The sequence below is a fragment of the Aethalodelphis obliquidens genome, unplaced genomic scaffold (genome assembly GCF_003676395.1).
Source record: "Aethalodelphis obliquidens isolate GAN/ISIS:26980383/991018 unplaced genomic scaffold, ASM367639v1 scaffold116, whole genome shotgun sequence".
Classification (NCBI taxonomy): domain Eukaryota; kingdom Metazoa; phylum Chordata; class Mammalia; order Artiodactyla; family Delphinidae; genus Aethalodelphis; species Aethalodelphis obliquidens.
The window spans coordinates 1,608,477-1,620,604 of record NW_020838060.1 but is presented as its reverse complement, the minus strand read 5'-3'; the positions used below and the strand labels follow the sequence as shown (position 1 = coordinate 1,620,604).

The 12,128-nt window shown below is 40.6% G+C and overlaps 1 protein-coding gene across 1 annotated transcript in view; it reads right to left on the bottom strand.

The window, feature by feature from the left end:
* SNX27 (sorting nexin 27) overlaps nucleotides 1–10,848 on the bottom strand; it is an 84,502-nt gene extending 73,654 nt beyond the window's left edge. Inside the window, 2 exon segments of the mRNA XM_027097841.1 lie at nucleotides 10,357–10,412; nucleotides 10,414–10,848. Coding sequence (XP_026953642.1) covers nucleotides 10,357–10,412; nucleotides 10,414–10,674 — 317 coding nt within the window. The 5' untranslated portion in view covers nucleotides 10,675–10,848.
* Between the last annotated feature and the right edge of the window lie 1,280 nt (nucleotides 10,849–12,128).

Sequence of the window (12,128 nt, the reverse complement as noted above, 5' to 3'; positions counted from 1 at the left end):
ATTTAATTCCTTATTTTTAACTTTTATACTGGTTTCACTATTTAGAGGGAAGTACTAAAAATATTATGCAAGCTCTACATTTTTCAAGCCTTAGTATTAGTGATCATTTTGTTTTCTATTGTGGGTAGCAATAAAAATAATGGTTAAGAGTAAAATATGACATTCAATTATGTAAGCAATTCCAAAGTGAGGCTATGTTTTCTTTTACTGAAATATACTGAAAATAAAAGTAAATTGTTTTTATTAATTTTTTAAAAAATAAACACTGATTCCAAGGATAGCAAAATGAGGTAAGAAGAAGGAATAAGAAATAAACATGTTGACATTTAAAAAGCAGCCTGTATTTTATGTTAATTCTGGGAATAATCTATTATAATTATATTGTTTCATCTCATAAAAACTAAATGTACCACATTTAGTTAAAAAATTTAAGCACAGGGGCTTCCCTGGTAGCGCAGTGGTTGAGAGTCCGCCTGCCAATGAAGGGGACACAGGTTCGTGCCCCAGTCCGGGAAGATCCCACATACTGCGGAGCGGCTAGGCCTGTGAGCCATGGCCGCTGAGCCTGCGCGTCCGGAGCCTGTGCTCCACAACGGGAGAGGCCACAACAGTGAGAGGCCCGCGTACCACACACACACACAAAAAATTTAAGCACAATGGGTTTCCTCACACGACAGAGGCTAAAGTATTACCAGTAAAGTCTTAAAGAAATTTCCCGATTCTAAAGCTATAAAAGTATACATTTATCTTGTTTGGATAAGATTTTTTTGTTTGCTCACTTTTCAACTTTGGTCTTTAAAAACTTGATCAGCATATAACAACTCTATGGTTCAATTTAAATGTAAAGCTAGATGTGAAAATAGGTTACTTCTTCACACTGCGGGGATAATGAATGCTAGATAAAGGTAAGAAAGTTGCTAATAGCCATAATGGTTTCCCTAACCTGACTAACTCATTCTCCTCCTATCTACCCTATTTCTCAGGCCCCCTCAATCAATTATTCACCAGCAAAACAAACATAATCAGTCCTAAAGCATTTCTCAACACCAGCTCAGTCTCTGAGATCTGCTATAATTTGAACCATTGCCTAAATGGCCAATTTAAATGCAACTCCCCAATGTTTTTAGTTTGGTGTACAGTGAAAGTTAATTAAAGAATAAAATCTACTTGCTTTATCAACAACCTTAGTTTGCAAGTCAGGTAAGTTACCAAAGGAGGAATCTTAATATTTTAAAGTTCTATTTCACTACTATTTCTGAATTATTCACATAATGCAATTAAAAACATGATTCTTCATGTGATCTGATAAGTCTGTTCTGCGGTGACAAACTGCACCCTGAATCCCAACACCCATTTCCTAAATATTCAATTTGTCTCCAGAGGTACTGTATTTGAGTGTGAGGAAAAGTGTAAATCTATCACTACTACTGAAAAAACAGTTCAAAATACCTTCATCTATGTAACAAGCCCTTAGAAATGAATAACAAGATAGATACTTTTTAAGTCATATGGCCCTTCAGCAATCAAATACCATCTTTTAACCCAAATTAAGTTTGCACAATTTTTTGGAAGCTGAGGAACACAGACTACAGTACAGTTTTTGTTAAGTTGTAGTCTATTTCAGCATATTGAATAAGAAGAAAGTTACAGTAAGACCTTTTCCAAATCAGAAACATAAAGGATAATTTGGTAGGCCAGGGAAATCTAAAATAATCTATTAGCACACAATTCAGAAAGGGAAACTTTAGTGTCACATTTCCTTGGATTCAAAACACCAGGTAAAGAGAACAAAACTCACTGTCGTTTCTAAGAAAAGAGATGCAAGTTACCTACCTTGAGAAAACAGATCCAAAAAATAGTTTTTAACCCTACCAGAATCAAAATGATCATAATTTTGGGTAAAAAGAATTAAGTAACCTGCATGATACATTCAGTAGACAAACTGCACACTAAATTACAAACTTTATCATGATTAAACTGATCAGCAAAAGAAGTGGAAGAAGTTTCCAAGACTTTCACAGAGGTCATCACATCTCCAAATATTAAGTTAATCAATTTTCAAAACATACTAAATAAATATAACTAGATAGGCCCACAGATATAAAAGTACTGTCGGGGGCAGGGGGTTGGAGGGGAGAGAGAGAGCTTCCTGGTTAATCACACTGAATAGTTCTGTAAGAGTAATCAGCCTCTTCAAAGCAGCTGGGAGAAAATCCACACAAGCAGCTGACTCTGCAGACTGCTCTGTACTTTTCCAAAGAGATGTAAACTAATTACTTGTGTTTCAAGTCCACAGAATACACAGACCTGTCATTCTAGTCTTGCTCTGAGGTCTGACATACGAATGTGCAATTTCAGATAGCTTAAGCAAAAACCATTTTTTTAAAAGATGTTTTCATAACAACGGAAGTTCATTAAAGGAAGTACACATAAGAGTACTCAAATGCAGTACCTTACTCTGCAACTTTAATACCTTGCAGATAGGTATATTTCCTCAACTATATGAAAACCTTATTAGTTAGCAGGGAGCAATAAATAATAAACAAAAAAGACTACACACATACTACCTAGCATTTGACTGATACCATATCACAAAATCTAATTCTGAAGTACCCCTCACAATACTGACAGGAGAAATTCACTGTACGGTCACCACCAATTCTTAAACTTATCTGGGGCTTCCCTGGTGGCGCAGTGGTTAAGAATCTACGTGCCAATGCAGGGGACGTGGGTTCGAGCCCTGGTCCGGAAAGATCCCACATGCCGCAGAGCAACTAAGCCAGTGCGCCACAACTACTAAGCCTGCACTCTAGAGCCCACCATCCACAACTACTGAGCCGGCGTGCTGCAACTACAGAAGCCCGCGTGCCTAGGGCACGTGCTCCGAAACAAGAGAATGTTTCCCACCGCAATGAGAAGCCCGCACACCACAACGAAGACCAGCCCCCCACTTGCCACAACTAAAGAAAGTCCGCACACAGCAACGAAGACCCAACACATACAAATAAATAAATAAACAAACTTATTTGAAGGATCTTTGTAAGAATTTTCATTTTGAATGTAGACTTCAGGTATAAATCTTAGTACTATACATATTAAGTTCTCTGTCTGTCTTCCGTCCCACTCAATTCCCAGCAACATGCTGTCTGCCAAAATAAAAGATTTAAATTAAAGGAGGCATCTTCAAATCAGAGGAGTACAGCTAAAACAGAACATCTGTAGGGCAGAGCACAAGTGGACCTACGGCATATAGGATCAAACTTACCAACTGTAAACACAATAGTAAGTACAGTCATATAAAACATAAGAGAAAGAGAAACAGATATTTGAGAAGCTGAATTGTGCTGTGAGTAAAATACATATACAAATTAAAGGCAACCAGCTCCTCACCAGCTGCTCCCAGCTCTGGGCATTAGAGCTTAGTTGTCTTTAGTTCCCTTCTTTATATAGTACAAGACAGCCCAAGAGAGTAGATGCTCTGAAATTCTTCTAACAGTGATTTTCCTCTTTGGCCTTGGAAATGTTATTCAACCTCTTCAGGTAAATAATTAAATAAAAACTAAATTCTCAGGGAGTCTTGGGTATTAATGCACATATAACGATATTCTGACCTCAAAAACGGAATAAAATCCAAACTTTTTAGCATGGCAATCAAAACCCCATTTGATCTAACCTGAAGCACAGGTGTCTAAAAACAAACAGCAACTTTCGATACCTTGTTATCCTAAGATCCTCCCTTTGGTCACACAGTTACTTCAGCCTATAAAATCTTTCCCCCTCTTCTGCCTACTAAAATTATACCTGTCCTTCAATCACAGTTTAAAAGCCTTCTATGACCCATCCACCCACCAATCTTCCAATCTTCTCAAGCATATTCACTCTTCTTACCTCTAAACTCCATTGTGTTTTTCATTTATCTCCATTATTTCATTTTGCTTTACATGCAGTAAATTGTTTACATGCACCTTCCCCACCGCAGTGTAAGTTTCCCAAGGGCAGGGATGCAGGGACTCTGTGACTCATACAAGCCTAACAGTACTTTACATATAGTTTGTGCTTAATTGTGGTACCAGGCTGAACATGAGGTGATTATTAGCCAACATCATAAAATTGATATCCTAAATCACTGGTTTTCAAACAGTGGATTACAACCTAATGAGTCATGAAATTAATGCAGTGGGCCACCATCAGCATTCAAAAAACAAAACAAAAAACCCAAAATACTGACGGACTAAAAAATACCAGAGTGCATGATACTAATAAACACAGTTTTGTGAAACTTGTTTCAGGTGGTTTTTTTTTTTTAACTGGGTGTAATACAAAATCTATGAGTTTCAATTTTTTTAAAAATGGTTTTAAACTGCCTAAATTTTTTTTTCCAAATGTGGGCCTGGAATTGCACCACCCATACACTGGCTCTTACTAGACTGCCTAAGTGAAGCACAGAAACCATCTCTATAGTTGACAGTAGAAGAACAGAATGACCCTAACTGGCGCTAACCTAAACCACTACAATATCCTTTGTGCCAGCAATGTCAGCATCTAACAATGAACTTACCACAGATCATGCTCCCAAAGCACCGTGCAGTGATCATAAATCATAAATGTTTGCTTGTCAACTGAGTCTCTTTGCTTATCTACCAGATCATAAGAATTATTCCCAACGGGACTTATCTAAAAAAACAATTATCCTTTAGAGCGTGGTAATAAACCCTCTCCTGAAACAAACTGGAAAAGTGGTGGCTGGAAAAAGAACTGTTCTTCACCATAACTTATATGACCCAAACAAATCTTCACGTTACTAACAAAAAATCTTTTCCTGGTCACAGCAACGTTGCAGAAGACATTTCTGTGGGTAAGATAATGCTATTTTCAAATTTAGTTTTATTATTTTGCCGCCTCCACTACCTATGGAATTAAAAGTATTTCTTGGGGTTGCAATTACGATCGTCATGCTCTCTTCACTGATAACCAATAAAGATAGCAACAAATAAGGGCAAAGAATGCCTATTTTGGTCCCCCGTCTTCTACCCAATTTAACAATAAGAGAGACAGGGTAAATAAAGATATAACACGGTTACATTTCAAAATCATAGAACCAAAGTTCAACTGCTATCCAACTTCATAGGGATATGACTGAATTTTAAGAATTTTAAGTGACTTCAGTCAAGAATAGTTGACTATTAACAGTCAAGAATAGCTGAGAAAACAAAGAAATGGAAAATACACTGGATTTAGCTTCCAAAGACCTGGGTTTAATTCTGGTTAACATTCATTAGTGCAACACCCAGTTTCCTCTCTTATGAAACAGGGATAATACTCGTACATTCATTCAGCAAGCGTTTATAGAAGAGTACTTTCTATGTGCCGCTAGATATTTAGCTACGGAAACAGCATAGACATAGTCCCTGCCACCAAGGAGCTTATATTTTCCCTATCTCACAAGGCTCTTGTGAAGATCAAATGTAAAAACACTGTGCAAACTGTAACACTATACAAATTGCAAAGTAATATAATAATTATTATTAACTTGCTCTACCTCTTAACCCTCACCTTTATTACAACAGCTTATCAAGATTCAAAAAATAAAGTGTAGATGATTAGATACAACAGTTAGTCCACTATCTACTGAACTGATTTTCCTAAGGGCTGGGATTTCAAGAGCCTAATAAATCACTTTGTTCATATAGTCTTAGCTAATGACTCTCTACATAACGACAATAAAATGAACTGAGAATTAAAGGCTTGTAGTTTCACTCCAGGTATGGGGTGGGTATGTTGGCTGCATTACCCACACCTGGCCAGGGAGTAAAAAATAAAGATTTCTAGGCCCCGTGCAAGACCTACTGAATCATAACCTTTAAAGGGTGAGCCTGAGAATCCATACTTTTGACAAGCACACCCAGTGATTCTTACGCTCACTAAAGCTTGAGGATCACAGCCATAAAAACTTCCTTTGATCAATAACCATGATTTCAAACACCATTTACAAAACCTACCTGGAAAATCTAAGCCAAATAGAATTCAGCTACAACTGAGAAAGCAGATCCTAAGAATGTACTTTTTTAACTCATAAAAATATTTCGTGTGGCCCCAACCTCTTTTTAGTCAATTTTCAAATTTTCACATAAAATTTAAAAAAAACAAAAACAAAAAAAGAATGCCCATGACATATTTATACGTTTTTAAAATAAATTATCACTAAACAAATATATATACACCCACAAACATCTTTTTCTTATGGTTTAACTTTAATACAGAAAAGTTATATTATCTTGTAGTTATCAAGAAGTAAGGTGGGACTTCCCTGGTGGTGCAGTGGTTAAGAATCACCTGCCAATGCAGGGGACGTGGGTTCGAGCCCTGGTCCGGGGAGATCCCACTTGCCACGGAGCAACTAAGCCCATGAGCCACAACTACTGAGCCTGTGTTCTAGAGCCCGCGAGCCACAACTACTGAAGCCCACGCACCTAGAGCTCGTGCTCCGCAACAAGAGAAGCCACCGCAATGAGAAGCCCGTGCACCACAACGTAGAGTAGCCCCCACTCGCCGCAACCAGAGAAAGCCCGCACGCAACAACAAAGACCCAACGCAGCCAAAAATAAAATTAATTAATTTTTTTAAAAAAGAAGTAAGGCATATACTCTCTGCCTAGCATAAATATATCATGATATTGAACGCTTACAAGCCAACCTTAGGGTCCATGCTTACTGAAGACCATATTACCCAAACACCAAAGAGACAAAACAAACTAGCCAACAGACAAACCTAATCTCTCAAAAATAGACAGTACAATATCCATATCCACTGCACACTTAAACCCTCCTAAGGGCATCTCTCAAGAAATCAATCAAGAGCCCTTGAAACTATCTTAACCTTAAGAAAATCACCTGAATTCTAATATTTCTCCACATGCTATATGATTAGTGCAAAGACATATTTATTTTGGTTCTATTTGTTGAAAGCATCCTTCACTCACTAGTCTCCAAGTGTATATACATCAAAGGGAAGACACTCAATATATGTTACACTGGAAAAATTACAAGGTGAAGGCTAACATTGCCATTCAAGAAAACTTTCCATCTGCAGTAAAATTCAGAGCCCAGAAGGCTTGTTCATACTCCAGCACCAAGCCCTGCAACATGACTCTTTCCCTAACCAGTTAGAATCTAGTCAGTTTTGAAGGGAGAAAGGACAAACCAAACCATATTGAATTTAATTTAATGACTTCTCCTAGATTCAGTTAGGACAAGGCCTTGGTAAGCAGCCTTTAAAGAAATGCACAGAAAAAATGCTCTTTTTTGTCCAAGCTTCTATTCTCGTAAATCTCATCTGTTCTTTCAAACCTCTATCAGTTGTCCAAACTACTGCAATATATGAAAATTGGAATACAATAATTTGCATATTGGAGGAAAGTGTCTAAAATTGGGAAAAGTCTTAATCAACAATGATCTGTTTAAGAAGGTCCAGACATCCACCTATAACTCGATACAAACTACATCTACACAATAATAATCTACCTATGCCTACTCTGACCCTACTTCATCAACATGATGGCACTTCATCAACATGCAAAGCTTACCTGGGACAACAGAGAGGTTAATTTAAGGAACATGGGTGAGAGACAGAAAAAAGTGTTGCCTAAAGAATGCTTTAGGAAAATCAGCATCAACCTAACCAAGATCAAAACAAGTAGCAGATACAGATATCCCTCAAGAACAATGTCTGTTTGCTCTCTGTTTTCCTCCTCTCACTTTAAAACCTAAGGAGAAGATGTAGACTTTGGAAGAAGGGAAGGACAGAGAAAGAAACTGTATAGTTGAGGACCCAAACAATTTACCACCTATCTTGGCTCTGTTACAACTATTACTATTTTCACTATAGTAGCAGAGAAACTTCAAAGAATTTGGAAATCAAAATACAGTTGGAAGGTGAGAATCCAATGCCAGGTAGATGTCCAATCATCACAACATTCCAGAAAAAGGTTCTCTAAGCAAAGAGTGCTCTTTTTGCCCCACCCACTAAAAGAGAGAAAGTTGTATACTCATCACCACTAAAATGTAATGTCTTTTCTCTAGAAGAAGAAATGGGCCTAGACTGGAACCTGGGCCTGAGGCAAGTCCTTCTGTCTGTCTGGGGAATCATCTGAGGTCTCCTTTAGAGTACCTAGTTTATATCTGGACTCTGCTGCAAAAACCACAGTACTCTACTCCAGTAAAGAGTAAATGATTTAGAACTTTATGATAAATTTATAATTTTAAATAAATACTTCAGTTTTAAATTTAAAAATAAACAGCTGGATACAAAGTTAACTTCCAAAGGGAAAGGAAAATGACAATTCCAAGAGCTTCTATCAGAAGGAAACATCAGCCGCAGATTTTGAGTTATCTAGAAAGAAAAGAATTAGGTGCCCAGGTACAAAGCAAAAGGTCACTACTGCATTCTGCATCTGAATGCCCTGACACCCAAAAAATTAAGAATATATTGCCAGAGTACCAGAAAAGTCATAGGACATTAACAGAAAAAAGAACGCATCTATTTACAGGAAGGACAGAGGATAGGTATAATAGCTTCAAACACTTACTTTGGTGAACTACTCTTTCTTGAGGTGGAAGGTAAGAGGAAACAGAATGAATGGATACCATAGAGTAAGAATGTCAAGGATAAGGGTAAGAGGCATAAGCTGAATAAGAAGGGACAGACTACTCTATAGGTCCTTCAAAATACTTATCCCCTTGAAACATTGATCAAACCTACTGTATAAACCTACTGTTCTACTAGAGGAAAGACTGAAGGTTATGGAAATTATGGTTAAAATAACATTTATAATAATGAGAAAGAGGGAATTCCCTGGCGGTCCAGTGGTTAGGACTCTGAACTTTCACTGTGGTGGGCCTGGGTTCAATCCCTGGTGGAGGAACTAAGACCGCTCAAGCCGCGCGGAGCAGCCAAAAAAAGAGAGAGAAAGATTCATGAGGGCAAATCCTAGCACTGAAAGAGAGGGCAAAAGTGTGAAAAAAGAATATACAAGAGTCAGTAAGCAGGAGAGAGATATAGGATTGAAGACTGCTGAGGAGAATGGAGACAATGAGAGCATACACCACCTACCAGTCAATCAGCAATCACTATACAAATCTTAATACAAAGTATAAAAACACAAATGTAACACCTGGATTAAAGGAGTAGGAGGAGGTCTGCAAAGAAACTGCAAGACAGGGCAGCATCCTGCCAGAGCTTTAAGGTATTCGGTGAGGAAGTAAGGATGAAGGAATATGAAGCGGGAGGCACTGCAGCAAGGAAAGAGGATGGGTTTCAACATGAAGGAGCCTAAAAAAGAGAAAGAAGGGAAAACAACCTCAGAGAGAAAGAATAGGATAAAGTCAAGCATGATATCACAAGAGAACAGACTAGAAGAGAGAATGAAAATGGCATGCCCTGAAAAAGTGGGGAGGTCAAAGACCCAAAAGGGGCTGTAGTTGGGGGGAAGCAGGAGCTAAGGAGAGCTCTACCATAAACCCGACTAAAAAGAAATATGAGTATGGTGCAGAAGTGAAGACAGGGGCCAGAACAGGGATGCTCTCAGAGGGATGTGGTGATGGAGACGCTAGATTCAAAATACTGGTGTGATAAGGGGACTACTGTGAAGAGAAACTATCGTGTCAAAGACGACACCACCATCAAAAAAAAAAAAAAGCAAGGGTCAGAAAAGAAGGTATTCTCAGAGTATGAATACAAAAAAGAGGGGAGGAAAGGGACACACGGTAGGACAGAAAAATATAGAGTGCTTAACCATAAGGAGAGGGTAACTAAGGAAAGAAAAAGGAGTGCAGCGTGGAGGGATGATGTTTCCGGAAGAAAAGTAGAAGCCGACCAAAGGTCCTGCCTATTTGGTTTAGAGGGCAGAAGGGACGGTCCACGGGGGCTAAAAGGAGTGGTGGAGAACAAGAAACTATGATGCTCAAGATGAGAACTTGGGGAGGACACACAGTGGCTGGGTCAGAAAAGGAGATGCTGTCAGTCAGAAGCAGAAAAAGGTTCAACAAGAGGAAAGCAAGGGGCACCGAGGAGCAGAAAGCAGCATGCCAAAGGGGAAGGCAAGGGGGCAGAAAAGAAGCCAAAGCAATGGGGGCAGGGGTAAAAGCAGTAGGGGCGCTGGGACACTGGAGATTACAGGGAGGGTGCGGAGGTCCCAGAAACCCGGGGTGTGGGGAGGTAAAAGGGCCAATCTCCATGGAGGGGCGGGGGGCCGGTTCGGGGGTTGAGGGGAGGTGCGGCCTGAGGGTGACAGGGGTAGAGGGGAAATGCAGGGACAGACAGAGGGGAAGGGGTGGGGCGGCGGGCAGCCCCGATACTCACACCTCCAGAATGCGGTCCCCCTTGCGCACCCCGGCCCGGTCGGCCGCCCCCCCCGGGCAGCACGGCGCTCACATGCTGCAGCGGCGCGTACAGCTCCCCGTTGATGCTCCGCAGTTGCCCGCCCTCGCTCACTTGGCCCCGCACGTTGAAGCCGTAGCCGGACTCGGACTTGACGATGCGCACAACCCGCGGGCCGCCGCCTCCCCCGCCGCCGTTCCCGGCGCAGTGGAGCCCAGACCCCCCACCGCCGCCGCCGCCGCCACCTCCGTTCCTGTGAGGGGCTGAGGGGTGAATCCCTTCCCCGTCCTCATCCGCCATCTTGCGAGCGAGCAAGCCGTACTCCCACCACCCTACGCCTCCACTCCCTCCGCGCGTGCTCGGCCTTCTCAGCAGCCGCGCGACCCCCGGCGCGCGCGCCCGCTCCGCCGACGGCGGGACCCGAGTCGGCCACGGAGCTGCCGGCGCGGGTAAAGGGGAGACAGGGGGCGGGGGGAAAGAGGACGGTTTAGACGCCGTGAAGCCTCCTGGGAGTTGTAGTTTCTGAATGGTGGGGGCGGGGAGAGGGCTGGGCCCGGGCCGGAGCTGAGGTTATGTGACGCAATTTGGGCGCAAAGCCTGCTGGGGGTTGTAGTTCACCTTTCAAGCTCTTCTTAGGAGTGTCCTTTTGGGTGGTGAGCAGGTAACCCAGCCTGGAGTGGAGGTGACAGATTCATCTGCTGACGTGGAGGATATTTTATTTTTCTTTCATTTCATAATCTTTAAAAAACAATAATATTAGGACAACTTGATGTTTGTGTCAACATAGTCTTAAATTATAACAACTCGTTTGCTCAGTACCTTATGTGTCTACATACTTTTTTTTTCAGTCCCCGCGGGCTCGCAGGCGGAATCTTAGTTCCCTGATTAGGGATGGAATCGGCGCCCCACCCCCATCCCCTCAGTGGAAGCGGGAGTCTTAACCACTGGACCACCAGGGAAGTCCCTATATACATTATTTTATTTAATGACCCCAACAATCTTGTGAGACAACTGGGTCATGAATTCGCTTCTCTATTTCAGTATTGGGAAACTGAACCAAAGTCATCCAGCTGTTAAGTAACAGGAACCAAGGCCCAGTTATTTTTGTGCAACTTTCTTTTCATATATTGCAACTACATAAAAACTTGCCCCATCTATGTAAAAAAGCATATGTAGAGGAAACTATATGGTCTCAGTGATTTAGACCTGGACATTAGAGTGTCCAAGTAATAATTTCAATTGAGCAATGATTTTGTTTTTTAAGTTTTAAAATATCCATTTTTTTTTCTTATTGAAATATAGATGATTTACAATATTATGTAAGTTTCAGGTATACAACGTAGTGATTCACAATTTTTAAAGATTATACTCCATTTATAGTTATTATAAAATATTGGCTATATTCCCTGTGCTGCACAATATATCCTTGTAGCTTATTTATTTTATACACAGTAGTTTGTACCTCTTAATCCCCTACCTTTATCACGCTCCTCCCCCCTTCCCTCTCCCCACTGGTAACAACTAGTTTGTTTTCTGTAACTGAGAGTCTGTTTCTTTTTTGTTATATTCACTACTTTGATTTATTTCTTAGACTCCACGTATAAATGATAGCATACAGTATTGAGCAGTGATTTTGAAGTTACCGTTACTTCAAATTCATTTTGTTTCCCCCAACAACACAGTAGAGTTCTTTGCATATGGCAGCAATTGATGTTTTTTGGCTACCTACCTGAACACAAACTTGCAGATATTGT